General features: G+C 49.0%; 1 protein-coding gene across 8 annotated transcripts in view; it reads left to right on the top strand.

Annotated features, from left to right (window-relative positions):
* The window catches only part of TENM4 (teneurin transmembrane protein 4), an 854,243-nt gene that overhangs the window by 256,029 nt on the left and 578,519 nt on the right, over nt 1–19,695 (top strand). For all 8 annotated transcript variants that reach the window (XM_061407667.1, XM_061407664.1, XM_061407669.1 and 5 more), the window contains one exon: nt 6,844–6,945. Coding sequence is in view for 7 of the 8 variants with exons in the window: in XM_061407664.1 (XP_061263648.1) it covers nt 6,936–6,945 (10 nt within the window). In the remaining variant the exon portion in view is untranslated. The remainder of the gene's footprint in view (nt 1–6,843; nt 6,946–19,695) is intronic.

Raw genomic sequence — 19,695 nt, forward strand, 5'->3', positions numbered from 1 at the left:
CACGATGCTTCCTTCTATACCAAGTCTTCCAGGCAGAGTTCTCGTGTATCCCCGGCAGCACGTGGTCTTTCTCTGGTGAGAGCCCAGTCTCTCTCGTCTTACTCACCAGCAGGTGAACGCTGATGCCCCACCTGCTGTACACAGTCTCCTCCCTGACAAACGTCCCTGCGTTAGCATGGCTACTCCTCAATCCTCTGAAAGATACACCTGCACGTGTTGCGAATTCGGGCTGCTCACCTGGGGAGGATTCGTGCGCCATTGCCTGCCATGGCTAACCCGAGAGCCGCTGGGGAGCACACGGGAGACGAACCACACAAGAGAACACTGAGTGGAAACCTGGATACAGCCCGTGAGCCAGAAAATGGCAAACAAGCTCCACCCATCATCCCTGCATGAGAGATCCTCACTGCCACAAGTCTGGGGCTGGCTCTCTGGACACATGGAGGACCTGTTTAAAAAAAAAAAAAAAACTCAGGCCTTCCTGAATGAGGATGCCTAGTGAAAAATCCACAGGAAGGCTACAGAAAACCATTTTCTGCCTTTATTTCCCCGGTGTGCATTAAAAGTGCACAGCTGCTGGACATGAAAGATTCTTTTACGCTGCCCTGTGGCTCATGGGCTGGGTGTGGATGCTCGGGGCAGAGAGGAAGCCAGGTGGGAGGGAAGCGGCGGGGAAGCGCCTCCAGGGATCTCTGCCTGGATCTGAGTGTCTCTGAGCATGACGGCCCAGATTTCTCCACGCACACCCCTGCCTATGTGCTCTCTGAAGGAGCTGTCCTTCACGTATGTAGTTGATGCTCTGGGTGAGTTTGTCTGTGGGGATGTGTATATGTTTTTCTTTTTGATCTGAAAATTGGTCTTTGGGTTCACAAGCAGCAGCTGCAGCTGCCATAATTAAAATGAAATAACCCACTTCCTCCAGTCCTCAGGGAGAAAAGCTTAAGAAAAAAAAAAATCCATATTGTAAGTGGACTCAGGAATGTGGTGAATCTTTTATTCTCTCCCTGTTCACTTGAAACGTTTCATGGGTTTGCTTTTCTCTGGAGCCAGAGGAAGAGAAAGGAGTGATCCTTTGCTGCGCGTTTATCCCTGTCCCAGGGATACCACACAAGACTGTCCCAGCTGCACAAGCCAGGGTTTGAACCCAGTTTTAATGCTTCATCTCCTTCTCCTCTGCCGCATGCCATTCTTTTGTCCTATTAGACCCCAGCTCTCTCATACTGATCTGATTCCGTCCGGAGACCTGGGAGGTTTGGTATTATTAAGATGTTATTGAATATGTTGGCACATATAATTGTCTTGGATTAGAAACCAAAGCTCTTAGCAGAGTAACAAAGTGAAGCATCCCATGCTAAATGATTCCATGCTAATGAGATGGTTTTCAGAGAATTGGATTTGTTCTTGAAGGTGTTGCTTAGAAGTCGCTATTCAAACCAGGCTGGGAAAATAAAACCCCAGAAGAACCATAGACTCTGTGGTCTGATTGGATGTCAGTTGAAGGGAACTGAGGTAGAAAGGGATATCTGTGTGCCCGGAATTGAAGCCACAGTGGTCACCCTCTTCAAGAAGGTCTCAGTATGGTGGAGGAGAAAGACATGCTGACAATTCCAAGATGCTGGTAATAAGCGCTGGAAGTGTTAGTTGCTCAGTTGTGTCTGACTCTTTTCAACCCTATGGACTGTAACCCGCCAGGCCCCTCTGTCCATGGAATTCTCCAGGCAAGAATACGGTTGTAGGTAGCCATTCCTTTCTCCAGGGGATCTTTCCAACCCAGGGATCAAACCTGGGTCTCCCGCATTGCAGACAGATTTTTTTTTTTTTTTTTTTACCATCTGAGCCACCAGAGAAGCCCAATAAGCACTGGGTCAAGGGTATTAACAACCTGCTATAGTTGCAGCATTTTTTTTTCTCCCGAAATCAATGACTTCAGTTGGTAAATTTGTGAGAACAACCTCACTGGGAGGGCATAGCCAAAATGTTGAAAATAAAAAGACAAGAAGAAATTATTACACATTCTCATGAATGTGCCCAGGGCCTGGCATTTAGTTTCTCTAAGTCATTATTATCATTCCCATTTAATAATGAGGAAACTTAAGATTCGATCTCTGGATCGAGAAGATCCCCTGGAGTAGGGCACGGCGACCTATTCCAGTGTTTTTGCCAGGAGAATCCCGTGGACATAAGAGCCTTGTGGGCTACAGTCCATAGGGTCACAAAAAGTCAGACACGACTGAAGCAACTTAGCATGCACGCACAAGGAGCTAAGTGGTTTGCCCAAGGCCCCATAGGTATAGCCAGTAACCTGGGGGCGGTTGGAAGATGTGACTAAGACCCAACCTATTTGCTTCCTAAGTCCCTTCTCTTGCCACTATGCCAGGCTTCCCTGAAGAAAACCTACACCCTGGATTGTCCAGTGTATAGCACAGCCATCGCCATGTCCCATATTTAGAATGAGGAACTCTTTTTTCCCTTGGGGAAAAAAAACAAGTTTTTGCAGCAGGCATCTTGATGGGAGTGATTCATGACCATTCTCTCCAGGCTGCAGGTGTGCCGATCCAGATGGAGTGCACTGAGCCCTCCGAGCAGTCCTCCCAGACAGTGACGTCAGCCCAGAGACTCTGGGTTCCTCACTGACTTTCTCCATGGCCCAGCAGAGGAGGCCTGGGTATTCAAGTGTGTTTCCCTGGGCTCCTGGTCTGCTGCTCCTATTAAACTTAGCTGACAGAAGTTAGCATTCCCTACAAGAGAATAAGGAGGTTCCCTGCTACCTTTGGAATTCTGTGCAAGAGACTGTAGTCCGTGTTGTTTGGGAGGCAACTCAAGGTATTATCTTCTAGAGTGGGGTCACCTGGGGGAAAGCTGGTGGCGCTAGAGGTAAAGAACCTGCCTGCCATTGCAGGAGACGTAAGAGACACGGGTTCCTGTCTGGGTCAGGAAGATTCCCCTAGAGAAAGAAATGGCAACCCACTCCAGTATTCTTGCCTGGAGAATCCCACAGACAGAGGAGCCTGGTGGGCTACCATCCACGGGATCACAAAGAGTCGGACACAACTGAATCGACTTAGCATGTACGCACTCACAGGGGAAAGCTAACAGGAACAAAGGCACTTGGCACTTCATTCCATCTCAGCCTCTCAAAAGGCAGCCCAGGAAACCATCCTGCTTCCCCCCACCCGCTTCCTAGGGCAGGCGGGAGGTATGCTGGGAGCAGAAGGTGTACTGGGCTGTCCAGTGTACAAGTGTCCACACAGATCACAGCACGCTTTAAGGCTCACCTGGGAAAGGAAAGAACCGGATCCAGATCTCATCTGCTACGCTTCCTAGCTGGGGGATTAGGGGCAAACTGCTGGAATTCCCTGAAGCCTCATTTTCTCATCTGCAAGTCTGGAAGGAATAGGCTTGTTTCCTACGGCTGTTTAGAAGGTTGCTGCTGCTGCTGCTGCTAAATCGCTTCAGTCGTGTCCGACTCTGTGCGACCCCATAGACGGCAGCCCACCAGGCTCCCCCGTCCCTGGGATTTTCCAGGCAAGAACACTGGAGTAGGTTGCCATTTCCTTCTCCAGTTTAGAAGGTTAACTGAGCTCCAATATGTACCAGCCTCAAACACTGCCCAGTGCCTGGCACACAATTAGCTTCCTCCCCTTCCCATCCGTACTGTGCAAGCTTGCCAAATCCATCTTCCTGCAACACATCTCTAATTATGTCACATCTCTGCTCAGAAGCCCTCGGTGGCTCTATTACTCAGTGAATGATGGCCATCTTCTCTGTTTTGACATTCAGGGCCCTGCTTCTGGGGGCCCATGTCATCTGTCGGGTGTCTTCTGCTTCCCTCCACGCAGTCCTCATTCTTCATCCACACTTTCCCCTCCCGTGCCTTCACTCCCTCACACGAGCGCCCCGCCCTGTCCCCATGCCAACCCCCCCAACACCGTCCCCGGTGCCCAGCTGGGCATGGATGGCATGCTGTCCAGTCAGTGCTCCCTGGTTTGCTGACATGGCCTCTCTGTCCCTCCCTCCTCTGACTGTTTGTTTTTCTGTTTCCACCTCCCAAACTGCCCAGCATTCCCCTTACTTGCAGCCTTACCACCCTGTGAGTCCCTGAGGGCACGGTTTGCTTCTGAGTCCTCAGTTTGTCCTGTATCACACCTAACACACGGAATAGGAGTGAGTGAGTGAGTGAGTGAGCAAGTGAAGGAATGAACACCCTCATCCAGTCCTAACTGCATTGCCCTTCATAAGTTGCTCGTACATGAAAGGGAAAGTTTTAGTCGATCGGTCGTGTCCGACTCCTTGCGAAACCATGGACTGTAGCCCACCAGGCTCCTCTGTCCATGGGATTCTCCAGGCAAGAATACTGGAGTGAGTTGCCATTTCCTTCTCCAGGGGAACTTCCCACCCCAGGGATTGAACCCAGGTCTCCTGCATTACAGACAGATTCTTTACTATCTGAGCCACCAGGAAAGCCCTAAAGCCTTTGGTCAATCCTTGGGTATTTTGGTTTCATTAACCATCATGCGGTGCTTATTGGAGGTATAGCCAGCCCTTTATACCCACAGGTTCCACATCTGTGGATTCAACCAACCACAGATTGAAAATATTCTAGGGGAAAAAAAAAAATCTCTAGAAAGTTCCCAAAACCAAACTTGACTTTGCTCCACCGGCAACTCTTTATATAGCATTTACATTGAGTTGGACATGACTGAGTGACTGAACTGAACTGAACGTATCATTTCCCTTGTGTTAGGTATCATAAGTGATCTAGAGATGATTTCATGTAGATGGGAGGGTATGTGTAGGTTACATGCAAATGCTATACCATTTTATGTAAGGCACTTGAGCATCCATGGAATTTGGTACCCATGAGGGATCCTGGAACCAATCATCCTGCATGTACCAAGTGATGACTTTACTTTGAAAAAGGGAATTCGGGGATACAAACTGAAAATGTAAAATGAAGAAAAGGAGTAAAGGTTTTCCCTGGAAGCTTAGCAAAGGTGAAGGTGGAATAGAAGTAAAGCTGTAGTTCTGCGGCTTCTTCAAGATGGAGGGACCAGATAAAGGTCCCAAGTACTAGCTCTGGCCCAGATCTCTGGAGGCAGAGTGAGACTGTGTGACCTGGACAAAGGAGAGGGGTTTGAGAAAGACACTAAGTGCTTCATCTAAGTCACTGGGTACGATCAGGACCGCAGGGCGGCCCTTGCAGGCCAAGCCGACATCGCGGAGTCCTGAAATCCACAAGGCGCTGGGCACAGGAGAAGAGGGCCACACACAAGAGGAACGGCCTCTAACCACGTCCGTCGTTACAGCAAAACACTTTCCTGCTCCCCTCTGAAAGTTTGGAGGGTAACCTTGTAATGAACAAGGCATAGTAAATAGAAATTAAGGGCACAGTAACCATTACCGCTCATTTGAGATTCATAAAATGATAGACATTTCCTGTGATTACTGCCTATGTTTTGTTTTAGTGAATATAATACGATTTATAAAGACTTTTCTAGTTTACCTCCAAACTTAGTCTTGCTGATTGTACCTGGCAGTGTTTGGGAGCCTGAGCCCTGAGGGAAGGGTACTCCACACTTGGGCAGAGCCTGGCGAATGTTCCCACCTAATCCAGTCACTCTGTTTAGAATAATGAGAATTTACAATAAAGCAACAGGAAATGCAGATGAAGCTAGCAAAATTTCACACTTAGGGGAGTTTTGTCTTAATGAAGATTACCAGTAATTCCTCACCTTCTAATAGGCAATAACGTCTTCTTAGCTAGGCTCCTAGGTATATTTGGCAAATATGTACTCAGGGAATTTCTCAAACGATGACTTTGTACTTGAGGTGCCTGAATGCATCCTTCGTGCACTGTCCTTTAGCTTAGTGTGTCTTTCATATAAAAAGGCACTTTGTAGTGTCTTCAGTGGGTGAGTACAGCAGTCGGTGCAGGGAAAATACAGAGGCCTCAAGTGTACTTGAAGTCCTCGAGTCTATGAGGACCTGTGTTCAAATCCCAGCTCCTCCTCTTGCAGTGATCTCCCGCAAATGGCTTAAAACCTTTGACTCTCTTGTCACCCTCCTTGGAGTGAGATGGAATTTTCTTTTATTCATTTCACAAAGCTTTATTGTGGACAGATAGCTCTTTGGGCACTGGATGTGTGGAGATGAATCAACATTGTCATAGAATTCTGGGGGCATAAAGAACCTTACATGTAGCCTAGCTCAGAGTTTTTCTCTTTCAGACAAAGACTCAAGGAGGGGAAGTGATTTGCTAGAGTTGCAGAGTGATAAGCAAGTGGACCAGAGCCAGACTCTTGGGTGTGAAGAGCTTTGCCCGTGTGACTCCCAGATGATATAGCGCAGGGAGGGTGGGCCATTCTATCAGGCAGGATGCCAAGTGGTGTATTTATTTGCCCAGTGAATCAATGATAGGACTGCTGCAGAAGCCAGTGCCTTGGCCACATGCTCTGCCCCCTTCTTGCTCCCTGCTTCCATCACAGCACAGTCAGTCCTTCACAGAACACGCGGTGTCTACTCTACACCAAGCTGCCTTTGCCAGGCTCGTAAAGAGGGCTGATCTGTAGTTCTGACCCTCTAGGGGTTTGGTAAGCCTGATGTGTCAACAGTGGCTGTCACACAAGGCCAGATGAGATGGGAGAAGAAAGAAAGGTTGCAGACAGGGTGTTGTGCAGGATTCCCAGGGTACTTGAGACCCCGCTTGCTTTTCTTCATGCCTGGGGACCAGGAACCTGTCCCCTCTCCCTACTGGTGCACATTTGCTGGCGAGAGATCTGCAAAACGGGGTCAAGGACACCTTGCCCCCGCACTCACTTGACTCTCTGTTCTCTGCCTCAACAGGAAGGATCCCATCCCATCCTCCAGGATCTGATGGCCCTGGAGACAGGGCTTCAGGGCCCACGGACACTGCTGACTCTTCAGAACGTGCTGACATGGAGCCAGGTCAGTCCCTTGTCCGATCTGATTTTCTGTGTCATCGACTGCAAACCCGTGGTCTTGATGAGAAATGGCATCTTAGAATCTGAAAACAGGTTGAAGGCTTTTGCCAACTAAGCTGCCTAGGGAGTGCAGAGGTCAGGCCAGGGTGGAGGTGGCCTTCTTGGAGAGCAGATGCAGTGGCGGGATTGGTGGCTGTTGGAAGCCAAGCCAGTGCCAGCTTGGTGGGCGGACAGGGCGGGCAAAGGCAAGGCATCCAGCCGGGTGTGAGCGGGGAGCTGGCACCCAGGAGCACAGTGCATATCCAGGGCCACAGAGGCCGTACCAGCCTTGACAGTCATCCCGGGGCCAAGGCACCAGGGGCAGGATCCAGAGTTTGGTGGTTACCTTTCAAGCTGAGTTGGAGTGGAATTGAAGGCGTAGTTGAGAATGAGGTAGGAGGAAGTGTGTGGGCAGCTGCCCAGAGGACAGGTGGTCCACAGGCCAGGTCCAACTGGCCAGAATGGCTTTCCAGAGGCTTTTCTGATATTGCTGTGCAATGGCAAAACCAGAACACACCTGGGGAGGAGTAGGGAGTAGAGGGATGTTTCAAACTAGAGAAAGAACATGGCAGAGAGAAAGGGAGAATCATGAAGGGGGTCTGGGTCATCAGAAAGGCTACAGAATCAGGGGGAAAGGTCAGGACCCAGGGGGTGCGCCTGAGATGGTTGGATGGTATATCGACTCAAGGGATGTGAGTTTGAGCAAACTCCGGGAGGTGGTGAAGGATAGGGAAACCTGGCGTGCTGCAGTCCATGGGGTCGCAAAGAGTCAGACACAACTGAGTGACTGACTGGACAACAACAACTGAACCAAGCACCACTTCTTACCTTGTGAACGGTCGTGCTGGGTAGAAGCCTGAGTCTTTCTAGGCTCAGTTGTGCTGCAGCAATGAATGAACTCCGGAATCTCAGCGGCTTAACAGAGTGAAGGTTTATTTCTTGCTCATGCTGCCTATCTAACCAAAGGGTGGAGGGCTCTGGTCTACCCAGTGACTCAGGCGTCAAGCTGATGACAGCTCTGCCGTGTTTTAGCTGTAGCCCCTGGAACAAGGGGCCACCTTGGTCTCCACATCAGGGGAAGAGGTGGCGGAAGGTTAAGCACTGGCTCTTAAACGCTTCGGCTCAAAAGTGGCACAGCCTGTGGGCCAGAACTAACACGTGGTCTTACCCGGTTTCTAGGGCTCTGGGAAATATAGATATTTGATGGGCGGTAACTGCCTCTATCATAGTAGATATTATGAGTTCCATTTTACAGGTAAGAAAACTGAGACTCAGAGACATTTTTTTTGTTTTCTTACATTTCTTTGGTTTTTTAATCTGGTGTGTGTGCGTTCTAAGGCACCTCAGTTGTGTTCATCTCTTTGCAAGGCTATAGACTTGTAGCCCACCAGCCTACTCTGTCCATGGGGATTCTCTAAGCAAGAATACTGGAGTGAGTTGCCATTTCCTTCTCCAGGGGATCCTCCTACTTGGGGATCGAGCCTGCATCCCTATGTCTCCTGTATTGATAGATCGGTTCTTTATGACTAGTGCCACCTAAAGTGAAGTCGTTCAGTCATGTCTGACTCTTTTTGACCCCATGGACTATAGCCTACCAGGCTCCTCCATCCATGGGATTTTCCAGGTAAGAATACTGGAGTGGGTTGCCTTTTCCTCATCCACCTAGGAAGTGCTTTAATCTGGTGTTCCAACCAAATAACTCATGTTCAGAACTAGTGACATTGACACATTCTAAAGAGATTATCAGTATTTTTTTTTAACCTGGAGACATTAATTATCTGAGGTCTCCCAGCTAATTGTATGTATGTATGTATGATCTACCAGAGCCTAGATCATACATAACCTTAGATTCAATCATTTATTTACCAGTTCAGCAAAAACATATTGTATATTGACAGTAGACCCAGCACCACACTAGGCTCTGGGAATATAACAGGGAACAAAAACAGATGTAGCCTCTGCTCTCTGCCTGGTGAATGTCTATAACTCCAAGCTGGGATAAATGTTTGCCAGTGGAGACACAGTGGTTTTCTATACATGCTAAGTCAAATCAGTCGTGTCCAACTCTTGCGACCCCACGGACTGTAACCCGCCAGGCTTCTCTGTCTGTGGGATTTACCAGGCAAGAATACTGGAATGGTTAGCCATTCTCTTCTCCAGGGGATCTTCCTGACCCAGGGATGGAACCCATGTCTCTTATGTCTCCTGCATTGGCCAGCAGATTCTTTACCACTGATACCACCTGGGAAGCCATAGTTCTCTGAGGATACCTATTAAGATTTTTGCTTTTTTTAGAGAGGGACAGGTAAAATGGGGTGACATTTATTGATGCATTGTGCCAAGTACTTGATTGATGCATCTCATCAAACAGCTGCAACCCCAAGAGATAGTTCTTATAATTCCATCTTGAGAGCCCCTTGGACAGCAAGGAGATCCAACCAGTCCATCCTCAAGGAAATCAGTCCTGAATATTCATTGAAAGGACTGATGCTAAAGCTGAAACTCCAATACTCTGGCCACCTGATGCAAAGAACTGAATCATTTGAAAAGACCCTGATGCTGGAAAAGATTGAAGGCAGGAGAAGGGGATGACAGAGGATGAGATGGCTGGATGGCATCACCAACTCGATGGACATGAGTTTGGGTGAACTCCGGGAGTTGGTGATGGACAGGGAGGCCTGGCGTGCTGCAGTCCATGGGGCCACAAAGAGTCAGACAGGACTGAGCTACTGGTCTGAACTGAAGGTAAGAAAACTGAGGTTCATTCGGCAAGAGATGACTGGGCTCCAGGTGAACTCTTCCTCCCCATCCAGGCTCACTTGTAAGAAGGACGTAATGTTGAAGTTAAAAATTAAATCTCATCCCTCACTGCATCTAAACCCAAGAAAGGTGGTCTCCTCTTCCTCCCGTAAATCCCCCCATCCCAGGCCTCTCTCTCACTGGTTCCCCGAACATCCTGCAGTGTCACATGTGAATGCAGCTCTGGGCTCTAACAGAGGGGCCCCTTGGAGGCCAGAGATGGGATCTCTCATTCCCATGTTGATGCTGCCCAGAGACCTGGGCCCAGAGCAAGGCTCGCTGAACCCACGTGCATTGAGACAGAGGAAAAATTGCAGGAACCTCAGTAGCAGGATCTGAGCCTGGCTGGATGGGGTTGAATCTCAGCCTTGGCACTAGGGGATTCTTCTGTCTAGAATGTTCCTCCTGTTCTGTCCTGTCTCATTTCCCCCTGTCCCTCCACTCACACTGAGTGCTGCATTTGCCCTTTTCTCCCCTCCTCAGCACCTGTGACCAGCTCCTCTGTCGCATCCCTGGTCTGAGCCACCCTCTTGGACCTGGATTCCTGCAGTCGCCTCCTTGGGAGACTCTGCTGCCACCATTCCCTCCCGGGGGAGGGAACATATCTGATCTTATGGGTTCGGTCAGATCAGATCACTCCTCTGCTCACAGTTCACTTGTGGCTCCCCAGCTCATGCAGAGGAAAAGTCACAGACCTCACCCTGACCCCCCAGGACCCCCCCTGTCCCCTCCTACCCCGTCTTTATCTATCCCTCCCTCACACCAGTGGCCCCTCTGCTTTTCCTTGAACCATAAACACATTCCCATCTCAAAGCATAAGGCATCGAATCCCTTTTCCAGCTTTTGGGAGAACTCTTCAGGCAGAGGGAACAGACCTCCAGGTTGCCATCCAAGCGAGCAGAGCATAGATGGGGCTGAATCAGCAAAGCACTGTGTTTGCTGTTCAAGATGCAGCTGGGGTCCCGTGGTGTGAGCAAGGTGGACATAGAGGAGGTGAGAAGGGAAGGCAGTCCTTACCCTCCAGGTCTTCCTGTGCCCGTCTTCCCTTTGAATGTTCCTAGGTAGCATTTATCTCCACCTGGCACATTGTGCATTACTCTGTTTTCTGTTCTTCCCCCATTGGAATGTGAGCTCCATGAAGGCAGGGGGTCACTCTGTGTTGTTTTGGCCGTGTTCTGATGTCTAGAATACTGCCTGGGATGTAGCAGGCACTCAAGAAATCCGCACTGGATGACTGAGTAAATAACTGAACGAGAGATTCCATAGCGTGACTCGTTACACTCTTCTGTTCTCAGCACCCTGCCTTTATATGTGTTGTCCCCTCTTCCGGGAAGGTCCCCACTGCCTTCCTCCCTGCCCTCCCCGCCTCATTCTCACTCACTCTGCCAGCCCAGTGGGGCCACTCCCCTGCAGCACATCACCCAGGCACTGTTCCTCCATTCCCCTGAGCCCAGGGTTTCCAGGGCAAGCTCAGATCCTCATCTGGGGGCCCCCAGAGCCTGGCGCACAGGTAGCGTCTAGTAACAGTTCATTGGGCTGAGCTGAGTTGACCAGGAACTCCGTCCCCGGGGCCTGTCCTCCTCCTCCTTCCCTCACCCGCAGTCAGGAGGCAGGAGCCCTTGTTGCCAACTGAGTCTCCCCCTGCTTAACGCCTGCCTCAGAGATCAGGAAGACGAGGCAAATGGGACACTAATGAAATTCAGAGAGAAAACTAAATTGGGAGGTGTTGCAAACACGGTGGAGGAGGGAGATGTGATTTAAAAGGCTTGCTCTCTCGCTCCAGGGTGGGAGGGGGAGTGGGGGTGTGTGTGCAAAGAGCGCTAGGCTGGAGGGAGCCTCACACAGGCCCACTTCTGACCCCTCCAGCTGGGGTGGCCTGCCCATCCCTTTAGTTCAGGGGCCTCACTGTTTTGGCTTTAAATTAGGGGCCTTTCCTTTGCTTGACTCATTCGTTCATTCATGCCTTCCCACCACCTTGCCCAAAAAGATTTGAGTGAGCTAACAAAACTGTAGTTGATTAATTAAGATGAAGAACATTTAATGCAAAATTAAGATAGAATGTGAGGGAGGAAAAAGGGAAATGGAGATGAGAAGGTGATCGGGGCCAGTCAGAAGAGGAGGTTCGTGGGAAGGGGGGTTGGACACCGCTGTCCTGAGGATGGCACAGGCTCTCGTGACAAGTGTGGGGGGCTGCAGCCGTGACCGATCTTTAGGGAGCACCTGTGGTCCGGGGGAAGTGAGGACAACTGCTGTCTCAATACCTGCTAACCTGTTCTTCTTGTCTTCAGTTATAGGCATCGGCTGACTGCTGTGTGCCAGGGACCACCCCACTCCCCACCACAGCACACTCTTTTCTCTCTATCTCCTTGAATGTTCACAGCAGTGATCTTTCCTCACAGGGTAGTCTTTTTTTTAATTAATTATTTTAACTGGAGGATAACTACTTTACAATGCTGTGATGGCTTTTGCCATACATCAGTATGCCTCGGCCATAGGTATACATGTGTCCCCTCCATCCTGAACCCCCTCCACCTCCTTCCCCTTCTCATCCATCCAGCTTATCACAGAGTACCAGCTTTAGGTACCCTGCGTCACATCAAACTTGCCCTGGTTACCTATTTTACATATAGTAATGTATATGTTTCAATGAGTGAGTGTGAGTGATAGTTGCTCAGTCATGCCTGACTCTTTGCAACCCCATGGACTGTAGCCTGCCAGGCTCTTCTGTTCATGAAATTCTCCAGGCAAGATTACTGGAGTGGGTTGCCATTTCCTTCTCTATGTTTCAATGCTCTTCTCTCCAATCATCCCACCCTCGCCTTCTTCCATGGAGTCCAAAAGTCTGTTCTTTACCTCTGTGTCTCCTTTGCTGCCCTGCATGGAGAATTGTTGGTACCATCTTTCTAGATTCCATGTATATGTGTTAGTAGATGGTATTTGTCTTTCTTTTTCTGTCTTACTTCAGTCTGTACAACAGGCCCTAGGTTCATCCACGGAATTAGACCTGACTCAAATGTGTTCCTTTTTATAGCTGAGTAATATTGCATTGTGTATATGTACCACAACTTCCTTATCCATTCATCTGTCAATGGACATCTAGGTTGCTTCCATGTCTTAGCTATTGTAAATAGTGCTGCAATGAGCATTGGGGTACATGTGTCTTTTTCAATTCTGGTTTCCTCAGGGTATATGCCCAGCAGTGGAATTACCTTCTCAAGCTCATTTTAGGGATGAGTTGATTAAGGCTCAGAAATAGAGTCATCTTTTCAGCAAATGGTACTGGGACAACTGGAGATCCACATACAAAAACCTTAAGTTAGACCCCTCTCTCACACCATATACAAATATTAGCTCAACATGAACCATCCGTCCAGCACCCTGGTTGGTACCAGTAGGTGAATGCTGCAGTGAAAGAGGGTTGGAAGGTCACGGCCTCCTGGTGGAAGGCGTGGGATGCAAGACAGGGAGGCCAAGATGCCCTGTGATTCTTGTTTAAGAAATGATAAGCCACTGGAAGTTTTTGCACAGACACTGAACTGACGGTAGAACACTTACATGTGCAGAAGACTGTGATCACCAATAGGCAGATAGAGGTCATCCGCTACTCATTCAAAGCCAGTCACAAATAGAATAATGTCAGTGATCTAGAAGAGAAGGGGAAATGAGAAAAAGAAAGAGGAAGGGAAGTAACAGTGAGCACTCTCGGCGTGCCAGGCGTTCACCGTATCACCTAATCATCACAGCGCTGAGGGAGTGCTTTCTCCATCTGACAGATGTATAAACAGGCATCCACCCCCACCCCCACCCCAGGGTTGTTGTTGTTTGGTCACTGAGTCATGTCTGACTCTTTTGTGACCCCATGGACTGTAGCCCGTCAGGTACCTCTGTCCACGGGATTTTCCAGGCAAGAATACTGGAGTGGGGTACCATTTCCTTTTCTTTCCCAAACCAGGGACTGAACCCAGGTCTCCTGCATTGGCAGGTGGGTTCTTTACCACTGAGCCACCAGGGAAGCCTGCCTGCCCCAGGATGCCTTACTAGTAGATGCAGACTTGGGATTCAAATCCAAGTCAGTCTGCTTCTAAAGCCCACGATTACGTTTCCCACCACCCCACCTGGGCTTGGTATTGTTCATTTGAACTAGCGTGTTTACTGCTACAGCCTGCTCTTTTTAAAGTGCGTGTCTATCTTTCAGGCAAGCTTTTTAGCTTTGGGAATATTGAACAAGAACCTCAGGTATGGTTCTTTGTCCCATCCTTTTGGAGTCCGCCATGGTAGCTGCCCCGCATGTAGCAGACAGACAGCAGTCCTCACTTTTGTATCTGTTACTTTTCATAGACAACATGGCCACAGATGAGATATTAACAATTAACTAGAGTTACTGGTGACTCAAAGACAACTGAGTGGTCAGGCGTTGTCAGAACCATCCATCTGGTTAGCACTGGGAACCTGGGGGTTCAGAGAATATGAGACAGGGTAGTTACTTTGCTCAGGGTCAGGTTGGAGAAATGATCCTAATTGGAACATGCTAATTCTCGTATGTGTGTGTGCTAAGTCACTTCAGTTGTGTCTGACTCTTTGCGACCCCCGTGGACTGCAGCCCGCCAGGCTCCTCTGTCCATGGGAGTCTCCGGGCAAGAATACTGAACTGGGTTGCCGTGCCCCCCTCCAGGGGCTCTTCCGACCCAGGGATCGAACGCATGTCTCTTACATCTCCTGCATTGGCTGGCAGATTCTTTACCACTAGCGCCACCTGGGAAGCCCGGGTTCTTGTGTAAATACTGAATAAAGCAAACATGACTTATGCGGCTAAGAATGTGTTGTCACATTTGGTGCCAATTGTGGCAGTGAAGCAAAGAGAAATGAACATTGATTGAACTTTCTGTGGGTTAGTATCTGTGCTAGGCACACAGCACGTCTTATTCTCATTATGCAAACCTATGCGTTTGGGGCTCTGTGAGCTAGGGACAGTCCCATTTTCCAGCAATCAAACTGAGACACTTGCTGAGGGACACCTATGTCCTAGTTCTGGGTCGAGCTGGGCTTTGAAGCCGGGTCCGTGTGCCTCGTCCTCGGGGGTCCCCACGCCATCCTCCAGCTGGGGAGCCGCTGCCGGGTCTGGTCCTGGGGAGGCGACCTGCTTCCGTTTGTGCGGTACAGCAGTGCAGACACTCCTGCCGTGGCCGCCATACCCTCGTGCTGGTTTCAGGCTCTTTCTGCCCAGACCACCTGCCTGTCCTCCAAGACTCCTTCCCTCCCTGAGCTGGCACCTTCGTCTTCACTCCAGGCATCTGGGATACCCACCGTCCTGCCATCCTACCATCCTCTTTCCATGCCTAGTGTCTGCTTAATCAGTGTCTGGATTCAGTAAACACACAGATGGTCTAAGGAGGAGGAGGAGGAAGGATCTGGTGACCTAACATAAAATCCAAAAGGTGCCCCAGATGGAGCTTGAAACCCAGAAGTTCCCTGTTCATTCAGAAGAGGAATCCTGATTAGGGAACCATTTCTGGACAGCCTCTGCCAGGACTTTGGAAAGTGACAACCAGGCAGCTGTAGAAACCAGGGGTGGAGTTCTATCCTTCCCTGAGGCCTTGCTGGAGTCACAGTTCACAGAGTCGCATAACCACTGCTGCCGCTGTTCCTGCCCTTCTGCACCTCCTTTAATGGAGTCCTCGTCTGCCTGTCCCCCATCCCTGGGGCAGTGCTATGGCGCAATCTTGGGTGCACAGAATCATCACAGAATGACTTATAAGCTGAATCCCTGGTTCATTTCCAAAGAGGAAGGTCAGTTTCCCTCAGTGTGTTCAAAGACCAGATCCTCATAAAGGTAGGGCTTGCTGCTCATGGCATCTTTAGCTGCACATCTCGGTAGCCAGTTTAGCCAAAGCAGCCAAGGTCATGGCCTGAAGGGCCTCTTCTGAAGCTGTGAACCTCTCTCACTATGCTGCCTTGACTTACCTGCTGCTTTGTGAAAACTCCCTAGGTGGGAGAGAGCAACCCGTCAACATCTCTCAGCACAGAATCCTTTGCTTCTTTGGATTCTAACCCTGATGGAGAAGCCAAGTGTGCAGCAAACGCTCCAGGGGTGAGAACAGACATTTGTTGAATACCTATTATATGTCAACCACCGCGCTAGGCATTTCACAGTCCATTTAACCCTCACAACTTCCAGTGAGGTAAGCACTGTTATTTCTGATTCGCAGATGGGGCCATGGAGCCTCAGAGAGGGTCAATGGCTTGAAGTCACACAGCTGGGAAGTGGGGGAGGCTGGAAATGAATCAAGGTCATCTGCTGCCAAGCCCGACTCCTTCCCACTGGGTTGAAATTAATAAGAATGACGGCAGCAAGAGCCACCATTGGCGGCATGCTCGCTACACGCCTGACTTGTATTAGCTCACCGAATCACAGCAACAACCCAGTGAGAGCAGGTACTATTACAGTTCAGATTCTACCCATGAGGAAACCAAGTCACAGAGTAGTGCTTTCGGAGCGAAGCATTGTCCAAAAGTGGGTGTTCGGAACATAAGCCCCAGCAATCTGTTACAGTTGGCTGCTCCGTCATAAATACCTCTTGTCTAAAATACGCACAAACCTTGTTCATAGGATGTACTAAATAACATTAATATTTGGTTACTGGTAATTAACTCCATGATGCTCTTGCCACCCACTGGAGTGGGAATTCTTGTTGCTCTTAACAGCCTGGGCTAGCCATTTAGCTGCCCCTTGCCCTGGGAGACTTTCAATAGGTCAAAGGATCCCAGAGGTGGAACTGCGGATGTGAGGAGTCAAGCAAGATAGAAGGGTATATCGTGGAAGAGAGCCAGCTCTGTGGTCATACTGATGGGGTCCAAGCCTGGTTTACCCGCTCTGGATTCTAAGGTACTTAACCTCCACTTCAGTTTCCTAATACCTGAAATGGTCGTAATAAGAGCCCATATCTCAGTGGACTATTGTAAGGGTTCACAGTCTCATGAGATGCTGATAATCAGAGGTAACTCAGAAATCAGGTGCCCAGTAACTGAACCGTTGTATTGTAGAATGTTTGTTGACAGAGTTGGACTTAAGAGGTGATCTAGTTCCACCCTTTCATTTGCTGATGAGGACGGTGAGGCCCAGAGATGGGCAGTGATCGGCCCAAGACACGCAGTGTTTTAGTTTTCTGATTCCAGTGCCAAAGTCCTTTCTGATATTGCAGGGGCACTGGAGTGAGTTGCCGTTTCTGACTCCAGGGGCTCTTCCCAACCCAGGGATTGAACCCACATCTCCTGTGTCTCTTGCATTGGCAAGCAGATTATTTACCACTGAGCCACCTGGGAAGTCCCTCTGATACCACACATAGACTATATTTAGAGCAGCCTCAGGACTGGACTGAGCGACTTCACTTTCACTTTCATGCATTGGAGAAGGAAATGGTAACCCACTCCAGTGTTCTTGCCTGGAGAATCCCAGGGACTGGGAGCCTGGTGGGCTGCTGTCTGTGGGGTCGCACAGAGTCGGACACGACTGAAGCAACTTAGCAGCAGCAGGAAGCCTGTATGTCAGCCTCACTTCTAGAAGTTCTAGTTATCTTTCAACCTGTTTTATTTTTTTTAAGAGCCTATTCTTTGTTTATGCTTTGACTACTCTTACATATCTCTTTAAATATTGTATACATTTCTTTTCTGAATCTGATAATTTCGGTACCCATAGGTCTGATTCTTTTGTTCATTATTTTTGCTGTCTCTTGCTCATGGTGGCTCGTTGCCTCACGTGTTCTGTGAATTTTCAAATCACGTGTTCATGATTGTTTTGTGGGGCTCCTTTGAGGCCTGAGCTGAACCTTCATTAGTCCAGAAAGAATTTACATTTGTTTAAGCTAGATGCCTGGAGGAATCACCAACTTGAGATTCCTTTAAATTCAATACTCAGCTCGGACTTAGGGTTCTTTTCTGGGCATAAGGTAATATGTAGTCAAGCACCAGATCCACGTGAGGACCACTTTGTGATTGGGAATTTTCACTGAAAAAAGCACATGTGTGCTCAGTTGGGTCAGACTTTTTGCAACCCTATGGACTGTAGCCTGCCAAGTTCCTCCACCCATGGGATTTTCCAGGCAAGAATACTGGAGGGGGTTGCCATTTCCCTCTCCAGGGGATCTTCCCAACCCAGGGATTGAACTCACATCTCTTGCATTTATTGCATTGGCAGGTGGATTCTTTACCACTGCACCACCTGGGAAGCCTCATAAGCAACATTAAAATTTTTTCCTTTCTCTTCACTTATCCCCACAACCAAGTTTCCCTTGCAGTCTTCTTTGGTGGGGTAGGGTTTTGTCTTTTTTTCTGACTCACCTGTTCATTATGGCACACATGGCTCCTTTGGAAATTCTAACCCTAAGTGAGGTCTCAGTCTGACTTCTACCTTTTCAAGGACGTTGACTTTGCCTCTTTCCTTGACTCTTTAAAACTAAAATCCCCAGACCACCAAGGACAGACAGAGACTGTCCCCCAAGGCTGTCCCCCACTCCCTGCTTGGGAACCTCTAGAGATTCATGCTATCTTGTGGTCATCTTGACCTCTGAAAGTTTGCTTTCTCTTTCTTGACAGGTCAGCTCTCTGTATTTTTAAAAAACTGTTTGTATGTTTGTTTAATCTAGCATTTTTTCCATGTCTTACATTAGGGAAATTTCTTAGGGTGAATAAGCAGACATACTGGTGGAAATAGAAGTTGAAAGTGGTCACCTCTATCTTTCTTGTGGTGTGAACATGGGGCTTCATTGGCTAAGATTTTCCTGATTATTACGGGTTGGCAGTTTATTGTATTTTTGGTCCAGAGTCCATGGAGTGTGCCAAGAACACTGAGGGGCAGTTTCCATGCCACAGGCCAAATCCATCTCAGTGCCATTGCCATCACCGTTCTGAGATCTCACCCCGTGCTCATCTCAGCCCCATAGGTGCCTTGACCAGAACACTACCTATCCATGTTGTCACATGACTGAGAAGGCAATGGCACCCCACTCCAGTACTCTTGCCTGGAAAATCCCATGGATGGAGGGGCCTGGTAGGCTGCAGTCCATGGGGTCACTAAGAGTCAGACATGACTGAGGGACTTCACTTTCCCTTTTCACTTTCAGGCATTGGAGGAGGAAATGGCAACCCACTCCAGTGTTCTTGCCTGGAGAATCCCAGGGATGGGGGAGCCTGGTGGGCTGCCGTCTATGGGGTTGCACAGAGTTGGACACAACTGAAGTGACTTAGCAGCAGCACCAGCAGTTGTCAAATGAAAACTCTGGTTTGGTAATAGGTGCCCAGGGGGTACCGCATTCTGCAGGCAGGCCTACACGTCATGGCTATGATCCAGTTGTGCCCAGCGTGGTCCTTGGAAAGGCTTTAGCCAAGCACAGCAGAGGCAGCACGAGCAATCTTAATGTCATTTGCCCATCGATTCATTCACTCCCCAAACACTTACTGAACACCTACTCCATGCTGCGCCCATGTTAGACCTTGGGATGCAGAGACAGAGAAGCCAGAGTCCTTCTTGTGGACAAGGACGTTTACATGGACAGCGACCATTGTCTGACCATTGCTTTGGCAGAATGAAACTGGAGGTGGAAGGGGACTAACCCAGCTTCCGATAGGGACTAACCTAGGCAGGCTTCTCATAGGAAGTGACAAGTGAGTCTATAAAGTATGAGAACCGATAGCAAATCTAAAAACGAAAAGACCATGACTCACCAGCTCCTTTAAAGAAAACACAAACATTCCACTTGAGAACTGATGGTCCAGCTGATTTTCCTTTCCTGGTCTAGGTTTATGGGTAGATATTGCTTTCATCCACCCTGGGGCCAACACGTTGAGAACCACTGGTGTAATTTACATATCCTTTGCAGGGACACTGTCATCCCCCAGAGGGCAAGATTGGTTCTTGGGGGTG

This window comes from Bos javanicus, chromosome 29, assembly GCF_032452875.1.
Source record: "Bos javanicus breed banteng chromosome 29, ARS-OSU_banteng_1.0, whole genome shotgun sequence".
In the NCBI taxonomy this organism is placed as follows: Eukaryota; Metazoa; Chordata; class Mammalia; order Artiodactyla; family Bovidae; genus Bos; species Bos javanicus.